General features: G+C 43.3%; 1 protein-coding gene across 1 annotated transcript; it reads left to right on the forward strand.

Moving 5' to 3' along the window:
- The first annotated feature begins 8,846 nt into the window (after positions 1 to 8,846).
- Positions 8,847 to 23,946, forward strand: rassf8b (Ras association domain family member 8b). Its single transcript, XM_084573303.1, has 9 exons — positions 8,847 to 9,436; positions 17,957 to 18,131; positions 20,373 to 20,723; positions 20,836 to 21,041; positions 21,147 to 21,350; positions 21,537 to 21,611; positions 22,091 to 22,213; positions 22,926 to 23,052; positions 23,496 to 23,946. Exons 2-9 carry the CDS (start codon positions 18,020 to 18,022, stop codon positions 23,609 to 23,611), a joined length of 1,314 nt encoding a protein of 437 aa, XP_084429429.1. The 5' UTR covers positions 8,847 to 9,436; positions 17,957 to 18,019; the 3' UTR covers positions 23,612 to 23,946.
- Positions 23,947 to 24,612: the final 666 nt, after the last annotated feature.

Below are 24,612 nucleotides of genomic sequence, written 5' to 3' on the forward strand. Positions count from 1 at the left end.
AGACGAATTCCCCCGGAGATGCAGCTCATCTAATGAAACTGATCACCGCTGGGAAATCTGGAAAGGCCTCACTTGATTTTCAGGCGGTTGTTAAAATTTTCTAAATCAAATTAAGAGTAACCCACAAAGCAATTACAGCTATGTGCCTGTGACTCTCCTTGTATCCACACAGCTGGGCTGCACAGAGACGAGGCCTAGGACGCAGTCAGAGCGAGGGAAGAGGACGTAATGTTGGAGATGTAAAAGAAACTCACTTTGAAGACTGATATTATTCAGTCTGTTTTATATTAAGGTGGAGTAAACACATTTCACTTAAAATCTGAGCAGAGTAGATTTAAAGTAGATTTCATATCTAAGATTACACATATTACAAGACAGAAAATGCACAGTAACTCACAAAGGACACTGAATTATTTAGTGAAACAGCTTTTCAGATGTAAATATTCATCCTTTAAAGATTCAGAATCAGTTTTTTCATGTCAGGAAAACAAGCAAAATACAGATTTGCTGTTAGTACCATATAAATCCTGCAGAGGGCAGTGCTGTAGCACTAATGCCGTGTTGCAACATTAACTGCTCACCAGTCACCACTCACCAGAAGATTCAATTTGGATCCATAAAACTGTCCCCAAGTGCTCTTTGTCCTTCAATAACATTTTTCATATTCATGAAATCTTGTTTCAAAGCGGTTTAGCTCCCAGATTAAACCCTGAGCCTCTCTATTCGAGGACCTGCAGTTTCCTCTCCTCCTGCTAATAATCTCTAATTCACCCACTTCGTGGACTATTTTGGTGACAAAGGACGATGATTTTCAAGCGCCTGGTTTTGGCTGAAGGAGGGAAAAAGCTAAGAAGGAGCTAAATCCTTTTAACAATAGCTTACTTGTCTCTCCACTGCTTTTTGCAGTCCTGAGCATCGGTCTTATTTCCAAAGAGGAACCTTGTCGAAACAAACAAGAAAACATTGTGGGATCAGTCGACAAAAATAATTTAACACTCACACTTGTAAATTACCTTCTTTATAAGTGTGAAAGTAACGTAAGAAGCCCAAAGAATATTTATAGTCCAACACAGAAATAATATACGCCTAAAATACCAAACTAGCCGATGGTAACAGGTGTCAGAGAAACATGAGAATTGTTTTGTTGAAGCGCGCCCCGCTGCTCCCATGTTGACTGAACATGTTTAAAACACGCAAAGAGAAAGAAAGGATTCATTCAAAGATCTGCAGCAGTGGGAAAAAAGGAAGTCAGTTCTTAACTTCACACTGAGGCCATTGTCGGGGGTGTCAGCACTCAGGGCAAATAGCTATCTGCTGACATGATCACTCACGAGCATGTGCTGAAGCAATTAAACAAAATCAGTCCAGAATTTGAAGGTTTCCTGGGAATACGGGTGTGTTTGGTCGTCTGATGTTGTGGTAGATTGAAGCAACACCCTTTAACGTCACAGACTGGGGCAGATGATGCCGACTATGTGAAGGGTTTATAAATACAGACCTCATGACACTATACAAGTAGTAGACACAGATGCCCCACGAATAGGAGGTTTTCCAGCCACTCTATGAGACACAAACACAAACGTACTGCTAAATGGAAAGTATGAAAACATATTTGCATGTAGATGTTTAGCAGCTGCGATGTTCTCCACGGTAGTTCATGGTGTTAGCATGCTAAGATTAGCTAATTAGCACTTTAATACTGATAGCTGAAGGTTGTAGGCAAAGTATTTGACTAATTAAAATGGTTAAGTTGATGGTGATGGTGCTGGATCAGGGCTCAGTTGTTTAAAAATATCAGTCTGGATCCTGGGGGGTATTCCAGAAAGCAGGTTTACCGCTAACTCTGGGTATGTAAACCCAGAGTTAGCGGTAAACCTGGGATTTCGGTTCCAGAACGCTCAAAAATGATCAGGCTATGTAAGTAACTATAGTAACATAGGCTCTGAACTTAACCTGGTAGGGGTAGGTTTTGTTCAGGTTATGTTCGGGTATTTAAGTGCACGTTCAGCCAGACCGCTGTTTCCACACTTGTCACACAATGACGTTTCCTTTTGAGGAAGATCCAATTGACATTGAAGCACAAATCATTCGGGCTATTCACCGTGAGAGAGTGATAAGACCACGACTTAATATCCTTTCTTTTCCTGATGAGTTTTTGCCAGAGCGCTACTGTTTTTCTGCGGAATCTTTAATTTATTTAAACAACATTCTCCATCCCCACATTTCGAACGTTACGCATCGTGGATTCGCTCATCGTAATTGTTGCGCGTGCGATAGCCTATTGCACAACATTGCAACGTTGCGCAATGAATTAGTTCCTGCTATTGAGGAGCAGATAGGAACACATTCAGCAACTTGACATCAGAGATGGTCAAAGAATGCGTGATGAAATCTGTCACAATCACTTCAACCAAAAAAAATAAAATAAATGCACGTAAGACTGTTTCACACATTTATTTGCCCATTGCGTGTTTCATGGCCTGAAAAGAGAAAACACTTCATTATAGAGCAAATGTTCTGATCCAGTGTTCTCATGCACTGACAGAAAACATGAAGCAACTATGCTCTAGTCTCTGCACAGCATTTCTTTACCTCGATTCCTACGTGACTGCTGAGAATGTCTATTCATCCTCCTATTATTTATATGAACGGTAATATTGGCTATAAATTGGTCATTTTCGAACATGCAAATCTACACAAATTAGACATAAGTGATTTAGGCGTGGGCCTATTAGGGTAAATACATTGCACTTGTTCATTTTGCTCCTCCTGGGAGGTTGAGGGCTCCGATGACGTGCCCCCAGGAATCCCCTCCATCATCGGACGCCCTCGATTGATACTGATCGCCAACTCCTCCACAGGGGTGAGGGGGGACACCGCTGGCCCAGAACCGGTCTTCCTCTCCTCTGCTTTCTTCCTATTGGCTTTGAAATGAATGTAACTTGTTGCAATATGGCAATTCAAGAATATAATACTGGATAAGTGATGTCTAAGATGATGCACCCAGATATATCTTACCAACTTGGACAGTGTTTTTATATTTTGTTTTGACCTGCGGCCACGTTCTCTTGAGGGCGGTCGGGTTACATCTAATTAAAAATAATACAATATATGACAAGGTAGTCTATAGTATAAGAAAGTCTCATACAAAGCAGTTAATATGTAGCCTAATATCTACTGAATTATTGTGCTTCTGACACATTAGTGTGCTATATCCTACTAAACTTACGCATTTACGCGGTCGGCAATTCTCTGCCAAGCAAGATCTCGTTCCTTGGCAGACGCGCAAGTATTGCTTTTTTTCGTTATTATCGCTCTTTCCTCCTCGTACGCCTCGAGCAGAACTTGCTGCTCCGCTTCAGAAAAATAGGCTGCTCTGCGCTTTGCCATTTTTACTCATGGTTTCGACTCTCAATAGATGATGTCTTTATAACTTCGCCGTGATCGCGCACAACTCTAGGTTAAACAATCCGGGGTTGATTGAACTGATTGCTAACCGGTGTTTTGGAACCGACAGCTCGGGTTTAGTCGCCTCAGGTTCAGACAACCCAGAGGTTAAGTTTTATCTCAGTGTTTGTTAAACCTGCTCTCTGGAATACCCCCCTGATTTGGTAATCCTATGTTTTGCTCACCATGATCAGGTTTGGATTCAACTTGATCCAAACTTTTCAAGATCCTAAAATCCAGATTACTGTGACTCTAAATGGGACCATATATCAACATGTCTGATTATCTGGCTACTAAGAACCACCCAGTGTGGTGTTGCCTGAATTGCCAATGTGCCAAATCCCTTTCTATTTCACCCTTATAGCAAGCAAATATACATTTTTACATCCGGGTGCATTGTCCCTCTCTGGATGCACCGGAGCCTGTTGAAGATCCAACCTCTGGTGTCAAAACTGGTGAGGGAACAATGGATGCAAGATTTAAAGATTTGTCTTGAATGGTCCATCTCGAATGAATTTATTTGATATTGATAGTTGTAGGGGTTTATTCTTTAGTTGAACAATCCTAGTGTCAAGTTTTGAACAGTCTTTGAGCAATATCAGACTTTTTTATGTGATTTTTTCTTCTCCACTTTCAAGATTTGGTCCAATCCTGCAGCCACAATCTGATCAGATCAGATTACTGGGCCCAGGAGATCCCTTAAGTTACAACAGTAAATATGGTTAAGGTCATACTCAGTCTCAACTACCTGAAATGTATTAAATGATTCCCGCCTGCTGTGTGACAAATGATCATGCTTCAGATGTTATGCTGGTTTAACTGATTAAAGCTTGATTCACGTCTGAACCGCCCACTGTTACCGAGCTCTGCTGCAGGTGCTGTCTGTTCATCAGGAAACATCACGTGCAGCTGTGCTCAGTTTTTAAAGCTCCTCAGGCTGCCGCAGCACACGGCTGCTTGTTGTGAGGCTGAGAGGATGGACTGTTTGTGTGGGGAAGCTGCTTGAGTGAGGAGGAAGAACAGAAAGCTCTTATGAAAGTGGGACAAAGTTTTAACCAAAGAGACCCTCCTCAGACAAAGCAGACTTTTTTTATGTAACTGGTTACTCAAGCAGGCACTTGCCTCATCTTATATGATCAAAAACCAGAAATGATTGTCTTTAGAAAGATTGCTTTCACACTACAATGGCAGGAAAAGATTGCGTCTGCCACCTTCATGTTGATTCCATCAGATAACAAGCATCGTGTGTGAGCACAGAACAATGAAGGAGAAGAGACGTGGCTGTCAGTCTTTAAAAAGTGCACTACGGTGGTGAATTCAAATTAACTTTGGCTCTACAACAAAGTCAGCAATTACAAATCCTGGAACTGAATCCACCCAAGACTGTGAACAAAATTCATCGAGCAAATAGGGACACGAAAAATCTTTCAGTGGTTATCTCCCGAGTCCAAACTAGTGAAACCTGTGATAGGGTGGACGGAAGAGGACCCCTAGGGGGGTTGTGGAGTATTGTCAATGTACTGTAGGGCATTCACAGGTTTAAGGGGTTTATGGTGGGCATTGGAAATTGTGCCAAAAGGTAGCCATCTGGGTTCCCCCTTTCTCTTTTTTTTTTTTTCCTCACAGGGTCCCAAACAATTGACCATTTGTTGTCCTCCTGACTGGTTTGCTGGCAACCAAACAGAGGGCTCCCACCATTTGTCAAGTCCGGACTTCCTAACACGACACAACATTAGCAACTGTGCTTTTTCACAATTACGAGGTTCAAAGCTAACTAAGGCTAGATTTTCTTTCTACGCGAATGGACCCCATTGCATTGACATTGTTTGTTTAACTCAGCAACTCTTTCAACGAATGTCAGGACTTGACAAAGGGAAGGAGCCCTCTGGTGGGTGGGTGGTCCAGCCAAGGGTCAGTTACTTGATTTTCCTGTCCTGACTGTACACCCCTGATCTTTGGCCTATACCACAATAAAATCTGATCTTCCAGGTTCCTTCCCCCTTTGTTTCAGACCTTTACGTCTTCAGGTTGATGCAGATGTCAAGCACTCTAAGCACAGAGGCTCCCATGAGGTCACATGTATTCATGTGAGGACTCAGATCCGGATTTAGATCTACGGTAGTAAAATCTGTCAGTCTGAACACTTTCAGGCTGAGACATAAAACTACATTTCTTGGAAAGCGGGGGAACAGGTGGGAGCTGAGTACTGAGCACTTGAGGGATCCCAGCAATGAAATCTGATAGATGCAGTCAGCCGGTTAGTTAGCCGGTTAAATTCTCAGATGTTACGTTGTGCAGTCGGGCCTACAATACTAGAACATGGAGTCTCTGGTGGCTGGCCGTGACAACCACAGCAGACATTTCAACAAGGATGAGGACCATGGAAAAAGGGGAGGCAGCGTGAGAAGTGTGGAGTGCTTTTGAAATTCAGAGAGTGAGAGTGCCCGCTCAACTCGTGACTGATTGGGGTCAAGGAGGTTGTGTTGTGGCTGGTACAGAGAGAGCTGGTTAGAAAAGGCATGCTGAAGAGTTTGAGAAAAGAGATTGATTTTTTTTGATGCGTGAGTCCCGACAACAGAGGGCTCGGGGGTTGGCTTTCTGACCTGACTGCAAACACCAGCGGCCACACCGACATGAGACCAGACAGAAGGTCAACAGCAAAGGTCGGAGCAGGCAGAGAAACTGGTTTGCTCTGCTAGAAACAAATTTCAAGGATTTATCGAGGTGATGAAGAGAGGTGAGGAAAGAAGAGCCTGGTTTACCTTCAAACTCCTCGAAATCGGAGGGAATCAGAGCAATATGTGGAGGATTTAAGATGTGAAAAAAGAGAAACGGGAAGTCATAAAAAGCTGCGGCATTTAGAAAAGGGAGGACAAACAATACATTAACATATTTCACTTGTTATTATGAAGCTAACGTTTACTGTTCAGTGTCATAGCTATAGAATAATGTCAGAGAAGGCAAAGACAATGAGGAAAAACAGGAGTAAACATGGGATAAAAAAGATTCACTAGCCAGGCTGCTAGCAGTAGCCCTGTTGCTAACACAACCACTAGCATCCAAAAGCTGCAAAGAAACCAGGAGCATCCACATTGTTTCTGGTGGAACAAAAGGAACAAATGTCTGGCTGCTAGCGTAGCTATGGTTAGCCATGCAGACGGTCAGATGATCCACGCTAAAGTACTTTCTGTCTATTGATTTTCTTCAGAATCAACACCGACTACCACCGCCCCGTTTATTTCATTTTGTAAAACAATTAGCTTTTCTCTACACATGGTAAATCATTTCTGTCTGCTTTCATGCCTCCGTTATTGCTTTCTTTCTATTGCTGACGCTACATTGGTGCAAAGCAATGCCTATAACCCTGTAAAATCATGACAATATCCTTTACCCTCTTGAGTAAATTCTTTCTTTTCAGTGAATGTTTTGTGTCCTATATATGGTCTTTGCAAAAGCAGCAGAAATATATTATGCCTTTGTTTTAATCCTGCAAAATCCTCTGAATGTACAGCCCTCTTTCTCCCTCTCACACAAGCTCATGATCATTTTGTCTGTTGTAAGCCTGGCTTCATGCTGAACCGAAGCCAGGCTTTATACCCTGAGAAGCATCTGTCAAACCTTGACATCGCTGCCTGCAAGAAAACATCCATCACTCGTGGCTTGACTGTCTCTGAACCATATGTTGAGGATTAATTGCAGGAGTTTGGTTCTAAATGGATATACAGGCCCACGACTCTGGAACAAATCGGCGCTATTAAATATTAAAGGTAGCTGGAGAAGGATCGTATCACGAGTTTCATTAAATTTATGACTCAGGTAAAGACATTTGCATGCAAGGTGGATTATGGGAGGCTTAATTCAGCAACAAAGAACAGCAACTGTATGCAAATGTTAAAGTTGTCTACTTTTTCTATTTAAAATTTGTTCCCAGCAGAGTAGCACTGAAAATTACAGTATTCTGAAGGTTGTCCGTGATTCTGCCTGATCAGCACAACAGGCAGCTGTCATGATTAATGCTGTGAAACATGAAGGCGTGAGCGCTGACTGGAATTATAAGTGAGGACAAATACAGAATCTTGAAGTAAAAACACTCTGGGAAATGAAAGCCTAAAATTAACATCAACAGGAGGCTGTAAACGAATGACAAATGTGTTTTTTATTTGCATTTAGCTTGCTCAAATCTGAATGCCATTGAAGACATTTCTCAGAAGTGAAGCGGACACCTCTTAATCCCTGTCCACAGACCTTCGGTGTGTCCCTCTACCTTTCATGCTGTGCAGCGAAGCATTGCTCAAACCCACAGAAGTATATTTGAGTCCTAGTGGAGATCCCAAGGTTTCCAAAGATACCAATTATGTCAGTCTGTATTTATGTGAGAAATGATGCACTAGACATCCAGAGGAATATTTTCAGCTGAAGGCATGGTGCAGCCAGAAAAGAAAGTGTCTCAGGTTGAACATTTCACTCAGTTTAGATAGTTTGTCCTTGTATGCACTCGTATTTACGGCATGGGTAGTTGTTTAGACAAGTGGTACCATCGGCCTTAATGATGAGCACCCTGCTGCTAGATAACTGTTGACATCTAGTAGCCATTGAAGCTAACAAGCTAATGACCAGGTAACTTCATATAGGTTTAATGAAAGGAGGTTGTGTTTTCACTAGCTTTACATGGACAGACAGAGCATGTTCTCTTCCACGCACATCCTAGCCTAGCGTAGCCAAACTCAGTTGTTGTCAGAGTCTGTAACACTCCATTTTGATTCTATTACAGGGCCTGTTTCAGCCACTACAGAGAAAAATAATCACTGTTAACTGTTCATCCTTTTAAATTTAATTTGCTGTTAATATGTTTTACAACAGACATGATGGTAGACTGGTGGACCTTGCATAATCGGTTCCCAACAGACCGCTTCCAGATCAACCTGGAAAGCTGACACTGATTCACATGGAACTACTATTATCAGGACCTCTGTGTTTGGAGAAATATGGTAGATAATTTCTAGTGTTATTTTTCACGTTATAAATTATGGACATGCATAGAACTGAGATCACGCAATGTACAATTCAGATGAACGCAATGTTACACAAATCACTAGCAGACCTTGTGCAAACAGGATGTTGGACATTATTTTGATGTTTTAGATTATTTTCTTGAGGAGATTTTCTTTAATTGCACCATTTTCTATTTCAATTGAAAGCCCAAGGAGTTGCATGCTTGCAAAGAAAGAGGTATTCATTTGGCTGTAATCTCCAACCTCGCCACTAGATGACACTAAATAGTACACACTGGTTCTTTAAAACTGCATAGTAGCATTTACACCTGTTACTTTTTTTGTATTGTTTCTTGATGCTAATAAAATTGTATTTTCTTAATTTTACTAAATTGTTCTTTACTGAATGAGAAATCACCTACAAACTATAATAATATTAATAATGTAAAAACTGTTTATGAAGAGAGTGAGTAACTTTAGATTTTCTTGATAAGTAAAAGTGAAAACCCCTCATGTGTCCTTTTTCTCTTCACAAGAAAACACTGTTCTTCTTCTCTGTGACTGCATCAGAGCTGAATGGATCCCGGTCCATTCGAGTCGCCCTGTGCGTTGCAGCTTTAACTGGTCCAGCATGCCTTGCGGTGTCCCAGTTCTGTTCCGATGCAATTTACAAGTGAGTGAGGTCTGCGTCTCTGATGGGGCAGAGCGGCGGGGCTAGCAGGCAGAGCAGCAGATGTTGAAAGCCCCCACCTCGTCGGATGTCCTATGTCCGGGGCGCACACTCGTGTTTACATCCACACACGGGTTGTTTCATAGGAGAGGCGGGGAGGTGCGCACACCGCTAACTCTGATGCAGGCACGGATCGGCACGGAATAAACACAGATCTCCCGCAAGTGGTCCGCAGTACAAGTACAAGGATTTTTTTTTTTTAGAGAAATACAACACAAGAGGACAGTGACAAATGCTCTGACCAACACTGATCTGCTGCTGAACAGAGGTATGTATGTTGTCGCTTTTGGCACCGGGCTGAGGAACTTGAACGTTGCGTCAAGCAACATTTAAAGGCTGCCATTTAAACAAGGTTGTGATTAAGTTTATTATTGTATACATGTGAGAACCAGAGGAGCTAATAAGACCGATCATCTGTAGATTTATCCTCCTCTACTTTATATTTTCACACATCCCCAGTTCGTGTTCTGGACTGCCCGCACCGGATCCAATGAGCCAGCAGGATGTGAGTGTGCATGCATGCGAGGTGAGTGGTCAGTGTGCGTGAGTGGATCTGCTGAGCCCTGCAATGATGAATCTGCTAATAGAGTTGGGCCATAAGAGCTCAGTCAGCAGTGCTTTTAATCAGAGTTCCTTCAACTGGCTCACACACACACGGCCACAGCTAGAGAGTGTAAAGTCCTTGAAGTAAACACGCCTGCTATGGAGGCAAGGGCAAACTGTGTGTTTGTGTTAGGAACGATTTAATTTACAAAAACACAATGACAAATCAATATGTTTACTCAGGTGGGCATAGGGTGTTAAATGCCAGCTCCCTTAATCTCACATGTGCATACATACAGATATGGATTAGATAACACATTTTGGCACATTTGGACATACAGAATTTATTTCCTTCTCAGTGAAGTATCAGTCCGCTCTTAAAAACACCAGCTTTTGCTCCATTATTAAATCTATTTGGTTTATTTCCTTCAAATGTTTAATGACCATTTCTTGATATTTAAAGTGAGGTGTTTTTGACATCGTCACCGATTCACTTTCACTACATATTTTGGCAAATTATTCTGTTTTTCGATGTTCAGCCTAGAACACGACTACTGAGGATGTGTGAAACATGTAAAAGTGTAGGGAGAATACGTCAACAGCTGATCAGTCACTTACCAGCTCCTCTTTGTCAAAATATAGAACAATATCTGTCACGTTTTTCTTAAAAATTGCACATTTTCAAAAGCCAAATGTATACAGTTAAAGATAAAGCAAAGGACTATGGAGCATATTTGTATGTCGTTTAAATTTCAGTTGATTCGTTTCTTTCAGCTGCCATGGCAATAAAGTTTAACAAACTTTCTTCCTTAAAACAAACTTTGTGCAAAATTGCAAGTGCAGCGACTTTGCTACAGCATTCGTTTTGGCTCCTAAGCTCCTAAAGCTCCATTAACACAACCTCCACGTCTTCCATTATTCAAATAATTGATTTCACCGTGCGTTGTTATCTACACTAGTAGACGCACCATTCCTCGTGGTCAATATTTGCCTGTTAGATTAAACCCCTGCTGCTGAAGTGGAAAACTCTTCACAGACTTGACAGAGTAAATCCAGTCTAGGTTATCTTTGAGCAAACTCCTCCTCCTCCCCCTCCTCCTCCTCCCACCAGCTAAGCTCCGAGTCTTACAGGGTTAAAAGCTTATTGTCTCCACCAAGCTGATTAGTTTCTTACTTTTGAGATGGCGAGGTGGTAGTTTGCTTACACAAATTTAATATGGTGATTGTTACTTGCACCAGCTGGATTTTGAATTGAAAACTACCAACACCACTTCTTGTTTGTTCACAAGGACATCAAGCATCGTCTGTGCATCTAGGACTTAAATGGAAAGTTGCTTTGTCCTATTACTCCCTGTTAAACCTGCAACCACCTCGCTGTCGTCCTCTGACAAAGCTGATGTGGAAGTAATCTCAGACAGACGTCTGCCCTGAGCAGCATGTATCTGCATCTAATGTAGAGCCAGAACTAGAGCATGTAAAGGCCAAAACGGGCCTTGAAGGTTTCAGTTTAAGTTTGCAGAATGCCTAACTGGTAGTAGGAGGATCAGGATCTCCTCCTGGAGTCTAATAGCATTAGTGTATATTAGTGTAATAGTATGCAGGCGAAACAGGGATGCTGTGAGTTAACTCCAAACACAAAGTCATGAGTATATAACTGTATGTATGAGGACCAGTGAGACTCCAGGACACTCCATCAAGTAAAGTGACATCTTGTCTGAAGACAAAGGTCAAAATCTAATTTGATTTGCTTTTTCCATTAGAAATACTTGCTGACACTGGAATTTCTTGCGACTCAGCCTCAGCACCTCAAGAGCTATTGGAGAGATCGCCATGAAGTGCTGTATGGACAATCATGGTCACCGTTTAGGGTTAATTATTGTAATCCTGTGACGTTTCCGCGTGAGGCTAACATCTTTGGGTTTGAGTGAGCTAGCGCCCCTGCCGTTGGATGGATCGCCATGGCTTTTATTATGAATATTTATGTTCACATCCGGATGATTTTTAATCACTTAAGTGATCCTCAGACGTTTTCATCTAGTAAGACAACGTTTCCGGACAATTTTTCCACCATATCTTCCAGCATGTAAACACTAGCTAGCATACATCCTCAAAAAGTCACATGCGTGTTACCTCATCCGGGGATGAACTCTTCTGTAAGAGTCTTTTACGAAAATGCTAAACGACTTGGTGTTGATGTTAGGTCTGTTTGTTACTTCCCCTCTGTGTTTGAGCTTCTCTGTGCAGAATCATGAATCATGCAGATGTTCAGTGTCATGTGCTGAAAGTGGAAAGTTTCTCACCAAAAGCTCACCATTAAACTTGAATCCTGTAGTTAAGCCTTTGATTTGAGAAATACTTAGATAATCTTAGATTTTAATCATTTGAAAGCAGGTAACTGAACTTTTTTATGGAAGAAATACATCAGAAACAATGGCCGCGGACAGTAGTATTCCACTGATAATTGGAATAATAGTACAATCAGAACAAAAAAGCTCTTGTAACCACCTCAATCGCAACCTAGTGGCCTGATCAGAAGGAACTGAACTTCCCCCACCCAGGTTTTTGGAGGTAAAAGTCAGTCTGGAGTCACTCCGTTGGGAGTGGAGATCTGCCAGGCCAATTGTGACAGACGGACAGAAGTGCAACAGTGACATACATGTCATCTGATCACCGTGGAATTGAATTTCTTCACAACAAATTGTCTCTGATTGGTTGAAGGATGGGCAGCACAGAGGCGTGGTGGTTAGCGGTGATGCCTCGCAGCAAGAAGGTTCCGGGTTCAAATCCATGGGCCTTGGAGTTTGCATGTTCTCCCTGTGTCTGCGTGGGTTCTCTCCTGGTACTCCGGCCTCCTCCCACCGTCCAAAGACATGCTGGTTAGGTTCACTGGTGATTCTGAATTGGCCGTAGGTGTGCATGTGAGTGTGAATGGTTCTCTGTCCCTCTGTGTTAGCCCTGCGATAGACTGGCGACCTGTCCAGGGTGTACCCCGCCTCTCGCCCAATGACAGCTGGGATAGGCTCCAGCACCCCCTGCGACCCTTCACAGGACAAGCAGTTACAGAAGATGAATGAATAAATGAATGGTTGAAGGACTAGGGGTATTTTTTTATCGGCTGGAGCACACCCCATAATGAAATCCAAATGGCGTGTTACTGGACTCGTACTCTGACAGTCTGTCTACAGAATTGAGTTGTCAATAAAATCTCGATCTGGCAGATCTGATGCTTGATTGGGCGCCCAAACCACTTTGCGCCATGTTTAAAAGAAGTTTTATTCTCATTGATGTTTTGGGGCAAGTCAACATGCAGTGTATCTTATCAGATCCTTTTATGTTGTGTCCATGTAAACAGTTAATGTAGAATCTTTCATAAAAAATTTATAGATTTTTGCCTCAAACTTAACTTAAATTAGTTTCTCCTTTGGGGAAATCATCTAATTCCTCTTACTGCTCCAGCTGAGGCTTGTTTAATCTCCATCAGAGGACCAACTCTGAGACGTTCCAGCAGCGCCCCCTCCCCTCGCTTAATCCTGAGAGAGAAACCCCGCTGCAGTTAACACACCTCCACGTTTTCCCGCAGCCCACATTCAGAGCAGACAAAGAGGAAGTGACAGGAAAGCACGGGTCGCTTCTTAATTGTTACCGATTGTTTGGTCTACTTTCCCAGACCGTACCCTCCAATCAATCCAGTCATCTGTGCGAGGCTCGGACAAAGCCGGAGCTGTGTCGCCATGGTGAGGGATTGTTTGCATCCAGTCATGCTGTAGCCATGTGGGCTCAAACACACACACAGTGCAGCATGCTCTTTTGTTTGTGCACCACTTGTTTCAGCGGACCCCCTCCCGCTGCCACAGCTTCCCTAAAAATTGGCCTCTGATTGCATCATCGTCTGTTGTTAAACTGCTCGCTGCTGCTGCCACTTGAAGAAGAAGAAGTCACATCTACCTCAATACCAAAGCTTCCACGAGTGATTCTGTTAAAGATAAGCAATAGCACACTGAAAGAAATCAGAACTGTGACGGCAACGATGTACTGTTTGTTTGTCGCTGGCACGGGGGCAGCGAAATAATCAGGGGTTAAGAGTTCAAATTTAATCAGTGAGCTGAAGTTGAAGTTTCATTTAGGAGAGGAAATGAACTGTTTGTTTTGTTTAATACATTTGAACCTAAGCTTTTATTTTACATTTTAATACCTTTGTACCTTGATCTCCCCGATATTGAAGGAGCCTTTAGTGGCATTTACGCTCTGATCCGTGTTATAAGCCTCCGTCCGTGCTTGAGGAAGAAACCCTGACTTGTCACGCAGCGTCCACTCCCTGGCTCTGCCTTTCTGTGGCATCTCGAGAATGAAACTTCAGGGGAGGCAGGCTGAAGTCACCACTAAGTTTAGCTCCACGGCTCACGGCCCAGACAACACAATATCCCTCATGTCTGAGAGCAAATGGCTGCGGCAGAAGTTGTCTGACACCAAAGATTTGTACTGATGGCGGCAACCTTTCCTCCCCGCACGGCAGGGCCACAATCCATCTTGTCAACTATTTCCTCGCTTTTGACCGAAACAAATATCACTATACCTCCTCTACTGAAGACAGTGTGTTACTGTGGCTGCCTGTTCTTCTCTAAATTTGCCCTATTCTGATCATTTTTTTGTTCTTATAGTTTGTTGTTCCGCTTCTTGGAGGAACACAGATGATAATGTAAGTACATACAGATCCTGGAAGCTCCAGTAACACAAAAACAAACTCCTACTTTAGCATTTTCCAATAAATTAAATAAATGCATTGTAGCTTTTTTAACTAAAGGCTCAAACCGTGATACTTGCTGAAGCACCATATGGGTGTCTAGCAAGCCTAACGTTTCCACAATGGCCATGCAAACTATAACAAAGCAGAATTTGGATGGACTGCCGTTAGTTAGATGGGTGGTTGGCTAAGGTGTGGCTCAGGTGCAGAGCAGGTTGTCCAATGATCGCTACTAATTACTGCTGATGGTGTGAAGCTCCCCAACCCCTCTGCATGCCAAAGTCTCCTTGGCAAATCATTGAGCCCAAACTTGTGGTGGGGGAATGAGATACTTGGAGTACCGATAATACAGAAAAGTAGTGCAGATCATTTAGTTTTGCCGGTGTACGATCTGTCAGTAGTAAACATGACTGCTGGGCAAACTGGACAAAATTCATGGTGGGCGGGACACAAATCTAGAAACACAATTTCAAGGCAATCCTTTAATGAAAATTACACAAATTCACTATTTTTAAATTCAAAGACTAGACTAAACAAAAGCTATGTTAAGATAAATCCACCTGACTCTACCCCTAGCAACAGAAATGTCAAATTTTTTCCGCTTTCTATGGTGAAAGTGAAGGAGATCCAAAGCTTTGTTTCCTCTGTGAATGGATTACTACGTGAAGCTGGAATGTGGAGCGTTGAGTTGGACAGTTTATTAAACTGTGACTAATGGAAAAGGAAATTCCAGCACCTTTCTCGCAGGTTCTGTCTAACTGTGCAGACGCGAAGCTCGCCGAGTGTGTCTAAATATGGAGGTATACTTTCGCAATGAAGCTGAACCAGAATAGAACCCCCCCCTCCTCCCACCCTCACTCAGCCACCCAGCCCCTTGTCCCAGCATATTAATTTGTGTACACTCGCTCGTATGATTTATTTATTCGCATGCTGGCAAGCGGGAGCATCAAAGTAACTTTGATTTAGATTAAAGGGAATAACAGTATGATGAAAATTCAGAATTACAATAGCAATGGCTTGAGAGAGAGAGAGAGAGAGAGAGAGAGAGAGAGAGAGGTGGAGGTGGAAGCGGCGGAGCAAGCCTCTGTAGTGATTCAGGTGCTGGAACTTAAAGAAAATCGAAGCTCGTTTCCTGAAGGAAACAGACTTCAGTGTTGTTGGTGCAGTTGGGCAGAGAATTCGATTAGTGAAACACTGATGAGACCGTGGGTACCGACTCTAAGGTTCACATGTCAGAGATCCTCTTTAGTGTCACAAATTGAAAGCGCCTAGGTTGTTAAGACCGTTCCGTCGTCCAGGATCAAAGCTAGGAGTGCTCTGTCTGGTTAAAGTGAAGCTGAACATCTGCTCCTGCACAGCTGCTTGCCCCTATGGTATAAGAGCCACCCAGGATAAAAACACATTTTAGCATATGTTGTGATGTTTATGTCGGAGGAACGGTGGCAGTAACTAGCTTTGGAGGCCATGTTTTGGTATTTACTTGTACTTGCACAGATCAAAACTCTGACTTGTGCACTTGCAACCAAAAAAAGTATAATCTTCTCATTAGCATATCAGCTATCTTTGCTGAACTGATAACTCATAGTCCTGAAAAAAAATCTGTGCTTGTGTTCCACCCTGACCTGCCTGACTTGTGTTGTAAATCATGAGAACATTATTACAATTTTATTTCATAAATATGATCCCTAAAGTCATTTGTGTCCTAAAAATAACCTGTCATTGATTAATAGACTCCTTCACGTTTAATTTTTGAACATTAAGTCTCTCTTAAAAGTGATTGATTTAAACTTGAATTTGCTTGCAGCTTATTTTCTCCGTCTTCGTAGTAGATTTATTCTCATTGTATCACTGGGGGGTGAATGACTTCTCACATGCGGTGGAAGTGCCCACTCAACGTGTGTGTGTGGCCTGAGCAGTGCGCTATTATAAGTGCGTTCGGGGTGAGATCACATTCACAGGTTCGTGCCAACTGGATTTTCCTCCTCGGTAAAACCTCGGTGCGATTTGGATCATCACAATAAGCATCCAGTTCCAATATTTTGACCGCGGTCGCGAAAGTCTCAAGGTGTCATCGCTGCATCAGTTGTGATACTGTGAGTTTTAAGAGCAGACTGTTGTGTAAATGGTTTCAGTCAGAGTTGGGTGCCTTATTGATGAGCAAGCTCAGCATCCCTCATGCTTTGATTTGCCAACAAAATCAATGAGTGCATTGTTTTTTTTTATACCTTGTTCATCCCCAGATTGTTTGCCCTCCGCCTTCAGGCCACAACAAACCCATTCTCTTCTATTTATCCACCTGCTTTATGTGTTATCTGTCCTTCTACTCTTCTCACTGAAACAATCTCATTCACTGGACTGTAACATCTATCTGAAATGCATCCTGCAGTATCCGTCTAAAGCAACAAATCATCCTGCTTCTGGGTAAATGCAGGCCTTGCCATTACCTGATACCTTGAGTGCAGAGGAGTGTGCAGCATAATGCACTCTCACGGGGGGGAAAAAGCCTCACAGGGGGAGCAGTAGTTAAATTGCAGGAGGAATGGGAGTCCCACTCCAGCTGTGATGAAGATGGAAGGTGCCTAAATTGTTAAGAGAGGCCTCAAGCTGTATGGAATTCAAGGATCAGAGCTGAGCTGATGGGCCAGTCAGGAGAAAGGGATCACTTCTGCTCAGTAGGGTCGCAAAACTGAGCATTAAACACCTGCTCCTTCACTGCTCTGTTGCTCTGGCCCGCTGTCATGCGGCCATGCCAGGTTCGTAACGACAGCCTCGCCGCTGAGTTGCCTGTGTCAGCACTTTGAAATGGCTCCCGTTCTCCATGCATGCAAGCTTCCCGCCGCAAATGAAAAATATATTGGAGGAGTTCTCTTAGCACCGGTCACGACTGCTGCACCGCAAGCGTGTTCTCGCAGCAATTTATCAGAAGCGTTACATGAAAGCAATTGAAGAGAACAAGTGTTGCTGTGCGTTGACATCGAGTTTCAGGTGTTTCCATCCGTAATGCGGTTTGCTCTTTAATGGCTGTGAAGTCGTTTAGGAAATAATTCAACGCTGGAATTGTTTTGTGAGGATGTTGTCATTGTTTTACACTCAGATGTGAAAATTTTAGGATGTAATAAAAGCTCTGTTAAGATTATTCTACCAAAATGTACTTGCAGTGGCAGAAATCTTTCACATTGTTTAGGATGTCATGCTAAAGAAAATGCTAGCTAGCTGCAGGCGCTGGGAGCCGTTAGCAGACGTCCTTGATGAGTGTTGGTCTCTGGGATAAAATTTAAAGTTGCTAATTTCTCCGCTATGGATTTGTTAGGTCTCGTTCACTGAAAACACCTGTTTGCTCTGTCTGTAGATAGGATTGATAGGACCAAAACAAAAAAAAAGGCATTAAAGTGTTCTAGATTTGAACAGACTTGCAGAAGCAGGAGATGATTCTCCTTGGACTGGCGCAAATTTTTTTGTTTGATGCTTAACTGTGAATATTGTTTTTTTTTTTTTGCCTTTAAGGATGGAAACTAAAAGAATAGCAGCACCCTCTTGTGGTGTGGAGGACTGAGGGAGGGCCTCTGGATGAAGGCCATGGAGCTGAAAGTGTGGGTGGACGGAGTGCAGCGCATCGTGTGCGGGGTCACGGAGTTCACCACATGCCAGGAAGTGGTCATTGCTCTGGCACAAGCCATTGGTAAGCTCAAAACTACCCACTGCACTACGAGGGGAAAAAAAACACTGTACTCTTATCCATCACATTCGCGAGTGGCAGACGCTTGAAATGAAATCCAATAACAGCAGAATGTAAAACATTATATGGAGGGGATATCGCAGCCCAACATAAGCACACAGACGTCTAGACGAAAATGGCGTAAATTATATTTTGTCCTACATAAATCCCCACAGGGATATTCTGTGATGTGGGCTGTGTCTAATATTTGCCAGGCAAGACGTCAGACCTACTGGAGATGATAAATTGCATGAAAATGAAAAGCGACTAGAGGGCACAAAGAGATTTTCACCGTAAATGGGCTGCACAAAACAGGATGAGTCATGCTGCAGTCTTTGCTTTATTGACATGTGCTGTACACTTGCAGAGAGATAAGTTCCCACTCTGCTCGTCCCTGTATGAACATTTTGCACACGCCTCTGTGGATTTAAGGCGTGTGTGCTGTTTAAAGACTTGATTTTTCTCTAACCCCGTAGATGGAGTTAAAACGTGTCTTTAACGGTGACAGCGTAGCAGGAGTTATGGCATCCACTGTCCTTTGTGTCCGCTGCGGCTTTTGTCCCGGCCGGGCCACTTTGATGTGTGAATGGTCGTAGTGATGAATGCACCTCTTTTTACAAGGACCCTTACTGTGCAAGGAGGGGGCGATGGGGCAGTGTTTTGCTCTTATCTGTATGTGCACAGACAAGAATACACACAAAAAAGCTGTGAACCGTTGAACCTAGCCCTTTGGCTAACACAATCGCTGTTTGTTGAGTTGAGTTTTCCCACTGTAAACCTCTTTCACTAAAACGCGCCGGTGAAGTTCTTTGCATCTGCCATTTGTGCACGAGCGTGGGAGCGCTGTGGAAGGCGGGTTTTGTTCTTTTGCCGGCGTTTAATCTGTCCTCGCCGCAACACACGCTGAACTTTATTTTAATCATTTTTAGAAGGTCGCATCGCTTCCTAACGGAGGGTCCACTGGGCGTTTACGCTGCGACAGCTTCCATTAATCTGGAATCTCTTCATGTAGATGATTAGTACAAGTACTGTAGTGCTTATGTTTCCCAGAATAAATCTCAGAAGACATCGCCGACACACTTTACTGGACATGTATGAGCTGAATCTGTCTGAGGCGTTATCCCGGATGAAACTTTTTTTTTTTTTTTCTGCCGAGGTCGAATTCAGGCCCCTGCAGCCAAAAAAACATCTTTGCCATGCAAAATTTAATATTATGCTAATTGTAATTTTGCTTTCAGGCACATTTTGCACATCGCATTATAATAATTGTACAGTACAGTCTGAAAATTGAAATGTTTTCTCCATTTGCAGCATCAGTTTACAGTAACAGTTTCTGCAGCACTCTAAATCTCCTCTAAAAGTGAAAGAGGGCGTCTACTTTAATAAGGACAAAATGAAAGTACTTAAAAATGCAATGCTGTTGGTGTGCAAAAATCTACAATGAATGCTGCATAATTTTCCCCAGCTAATTCGCCTGCATGCATTTCTTTTGAGCAATTATTTACAACTGAGAGGTCTTCCTGAAATCTAACACTTCTCAATGTTGCTGCATGTAATTTACTGGAATAATCTTTTTGTAAAGTAACACGAGGCCTTGGATTTCTGTGCAGAAATTTTAAAAGATGTATTTTTAAATGTTGGTTTTGAGCATTTTGAAAAAAAAAAAACATGAACTTTTGCATGTGAAAACCGGCACAAGAGCCATTTGGGAAATGTGAAAAGGGCTGCTTGCAATATGTTTCAGTCTCGAAAGGCTCCTGCAGAACTCGGTGATGGTACAGAATCAAAGGGCTGAGCAGGATTTACTGTCCACTGAAGTGCACTTACAAACAGACTTGAAATGAGTTGGCAAGCCAGATGATGACAGTGTGCAGGAAAGTATCTGCACTCAAGATAGATCTGGAGAACGTTATGTGCTCGAGGCGTAAAGGAACAGCATGAATACCACAAAATACCTGGTTATTCTCTCGTATTCCTTCAGCTTATCTTGCCAATATCCATGCAGTAGTAAGTTGAGAATCTGTATTTACTGACAGGCCTCACAAATCATTAGTTTGTTCAAGGAATCAAAAACAACCCAACAGCTGTTTGTCCTCACACTTTGCCAAAACCTGATTAGTACACATCACCTCTTTCCAGCCGAGCGTCACATAGCTGTCATAAAGTGTTTGTTGGAGGCTGTTTAATCAGAGGTTTTTGTCCCAGGCCGAACCGGCAGATACACTTTGATCGAGAAGTGGCGGGAGACAGAACGCCACCTGGCTCCAAATGAAAACCCCGTGGTGTCCCTCAACAAGTGGGGTCAGTATGCCAGCGACGTGCAGCTCATCCTCCAGCGAACCGGGCCGTCCGTCAGCGAGCGGCCGACCTCTGACGGGCTGGCTCGTGTCCCGGAACGGGGCCTCTACCGCCAGAGCCTCCCACCTTTGGCTAAGCTCCGCTCGTCAGGGACTGACCGCTCCCTGAAACGACGGGAACCCAAACGCAAGTCTCTGACCTTCACTGGAGGCGCCAAGGGTCTGTGGGACATATTTGGAAGAAGCAGAGAGACTGAAGGTAGTGCGTATATTCTTGTTCATTGACAGTTTTCCGTTCCTACCTTGATTTTTCTGCTAAACAACAATCCAAACTCCCTCCTTTCATCTTCCACCTTCATCTGTACACGCAGCCAAACAGGCCCAGCAGCGTGGAGTGAGCCTGAACCTGAGCAGAGTCAGAGGGGATGGAACAGCATCTGTACCTGGGAGTCCGGCCAGAGAGCTGGGCCGGCTGGTGCAGCTGCAGAGAGACAAGCTCCAGGCCCTGGAGAGCCGTCTGCTGGGCTGCGAGGCCGAGCTGCGAGACTGGGAGGAGGCCGCGGGCGAGGCCAGTGAAGTGAGTACAACCACAGCTGTCGGCGCCGGAAGCTCGGAGAAAACTTGCGCAGATTTCTGCGTCCCTACATCACCTTCAATCATCCAATCATTTCTCACTTAACAGGAAGGAAACTTGGGGGACGAGCTGCTGCTTTTGGAGCAGCAGGTGAGGAGGAACGACGCCGAGATGGAGGAGGAGGAGTTCTGGCAGAACGAGCTGCAGATCGAGCACGAGAGCGAGAGGCAGCTGCGGCAACAGCTCGCCGAGCTGCAGGGCCGTGTACGTGACTGCGAGGGCAAGCTTTCAGAGTACTTAGCACGCATACAGGTGAGCTTGGCATCATAGAGAAGCTACCTGATCCCAACTGATGCCTTTTGGTTGGGTTTATAAGCAGCTTGCATACTTTTAGTAATGTTTCTGTCTGGCATAACCTCACTGATATAAACAAATTCTAGTAAAACAGAAGAAACCTGTGATAATTTAAGAAGTAATATTATCTAATGCATTGCATAGGGCATGGAGACAGGTCTGGAGCAGGAGCGACTGCAGCAGGAGGCCGAGCTCAAACAGAGGGCCAATGAGGAGGAGGTACAGCCCTAGTTTATCTTGGTTTCCAAAACACTCACAGCAAACAGAGAGGAATGCATTGAGCTGAACTGCTGAGATACAAAATTCAGGTCTCTGCTCTGCAGCCAAAGGCATTCACTGTCCTATAAAATGTAAGTCAAGCTTGACATTATTGTGGTTTAAGGCAAGTTTGATATTATAAAACTGGTCTGAGAACCAAGCAGAGGGTGACTGCACGTCTTGTTGATCCTTGGCTTTCAAATAATTGCAGTAATCCCGTCTAATATAAGAAAAAACATCATTAATGAAGCATTTTTATATTTAGTTGCACGATATGAAAATCCAAAATGAACCCTGCATCATTTTCCACAGCAAAAGGAGCTCATATTAAAGTTCTAAACCCATTAGAGCATGAAAGAGTCCTCCTACATGTTTTGCTACGGAGATTAGCTTCTTTTCTTCTTGCAAAGTCGTGACGAGCGTGCCGCTCCGTGTTTCAGGTGCAGGGCCAGCTGGAGAAAGTGAGGGCTGAGTTGGAGATGCAGAGCCAACTAACAGCGAGGCTGGAAAGCAGCTGCAGGGCGTTGGAGCGCTCGCTTGGCCAGTCAGGCAAGAGATTACAGGTCAGCTCACTTTCTGCCGTATACTATTTTTAATGCTTTCATTTCAACACCACAACCTCCGAATGGATTTAAAGCACCTCGGGCAAATTTGCTAAAAATATCATGTTGCCGTCACGTTTGGAAGATGTTTTGAAAAGTAGTAAATGGAAAGTTGGATAAGTTTGTTGCTGCGGTCCACTGTACGCAGGTGGAACCGTAGACATTTAAGCTTATTAAGTTGTGGGCAGTGAAGCAAAGTTTTATCTCTGGCTTGCAGGAATGTGCAGCGGATCATCGCCTGCGTGCATCCTAGCCTGAACCAAAGTACTCTATGTGCAGGCGTAGTCCAGTAGGGTGTAGGAAGCATGAGGTAATTAGAAGGCGAAGGGAGGGAGGGTATTACGGCATTCTTCGCCTGATTAGAGAGGGGCCTGAATAAGTACACAATCCCTTTCTTGCAGTTGCGTAATCATTTATGAGATTCTGGGGGGGGAATCTTGAGCAAAACATGATCCCCTTTTACATGTTTTACATATTAATTTCACCTCTAATGAAGTTGCGCAAAAGTGCAGCGACCGCAGTAATGTATGTTTTGCCGTTTTTAACCGCACTCACAGTTCTTGTAAACCCACATGAATGTGGTGTTTGCAGTTGAGCTTATTGTTCAGTATATATCAGTCTGTCCACAGGCTTTATTTTGTTGGCATGCTGTTTTTTTTTTTTTTCACTGCAGGAGAAGGAGCAGGAGCTGGAGCAGCTGACAAAAGAGCTTCGACAGGTCAACCTGCAGCAGTTCATTCAGCAGACTGGTACCAAGGTCACGGTGCTGCCTGCCCAAGCTACGGAAGAGAACATCAATGGTAAAATCACAACCAGGCGTATAAACACATGTACAGAGGCATCGTCGTGTCCACGGTGTTATCATCAAATCGTTAAGAAGTTACATTTTATGGCTTCATTTAAGCTGATGTACTCTGCTTACAGTGTTGTTGTTTAATATGTGTTTGGACACAGTGCCACCTGGTGGTCGACCTCAGAACGACAACTTAGACTGGAGGCCTTAGAGGCAAGCTTGTTGTGCCGAGACAGCTTATAAATTTATAACCCCATTACGTGGAGCTAATCACTGTGAAATACTGCAGGAGTTTCACAGGAAAATCCTCTGTTTTCATTCTCAAAATAAAATTTCCTTAAAGGGTTAACTTTGTGCCAATATATCAAGGTCACATCAGTAAAATGATGCTGAGTAGTTACTGAAATTATTCCCAAACAGCTCATCTGCCCTTTTTTAATCTTCCCACAGAGGTGGAGTGTGGCTCTCTGAAGCGCCTCGGCTCTTCCCGTCTCTTACCCAGCGACCTTCGGGCTCTCCAGAGCACCGTCTCCTCCAGCCTCAATCCCGAAGGCATCTACGTCTGACCCCAAACAGTCCAGCGGACATTATTTGGGCAGCCTGATGTTGCGAGGACTGGTTCAGTACTTTGGAAGGAGCAAGAAATGGACTGGCACCTCAGCTTGGATGTGTGTTTGTGAACAAGCCTTGACAAGAAAAACTCATGTTTTGCATCTTTCCTGCACTGCCTCCTCTTCCATCTTACCAGGACTGGGACTCAAACTGATGTCAATATCCATTTGCGTACTAGCATTTAATGTGCCGTCTGAACTCTGATGAATGAGTGCGGATTCCTCTTAAATCAGCAGCTCCATTTTCTTTGAGTTTAAAAAAAAAACAAAAAAAAAAAAAAAACAAGCCAGCAGATGTTTTTATTTCTTATTTTCTTATTGTTTTGTTTTTTTGATTTGGAGAATTGAGGCAGACAGTGCAGATAATTTGTATGCTGTAAATCATAAAAGAAACACGTGTACAGATATACAGTACATACACAAAAAAATAAATAAATAACAGATGCATGAGCATGCACAAACACTGACACCACACCTGTGCTATAAACCATAGCCATATCTGATTGCCTTACTCTGGTGTTTTAAAACCAGACGTCAGTTGTGTTTGAAACTCAAGGTAGCTACCGAACACTATGCGCCATATGAATTTGATATAAAATGCTTCGCACCAATTCAGGTGACTCCTAGTTGTGGTAACTGATGTCAGTATAAGTGGACGTTTTATACATCAGTTTGACCTTTTGTATTTATTTGAGTAGGAAATAAATCAGCAGTCATATATCTTATGTTTAGTCAGCAAAACACAGGATATAGGAACAAGGGTTGGAAGCAGATTTCATGTAGCCCCTTGATATTTTTGGTGAATTTTTTTTGGCACAATTTACGTTTGCATTGATCACAAGGATTCTGTTCATTCTCCATGATGAAATGTGTGTGAGCGGTGACAGAGGCCTTTAAATCTGCAGAGAGAATCCAGTCTGGATAGGTCTCAGCATGACCACTGGGTGGCGACAAAA

This window comes from Chelon labrosus (genome assembly GCF_963514085.1).
Source record: "Chelon labrosus genome assembly, chromosome: 23".
Taxonomy (NCBI): domain Eukaryota; kingdom Metazoa; phylum Chordata; class Actinopteri; order Mugiliformes; family Mugilidae; genus Chelon; species Chelon labrosus.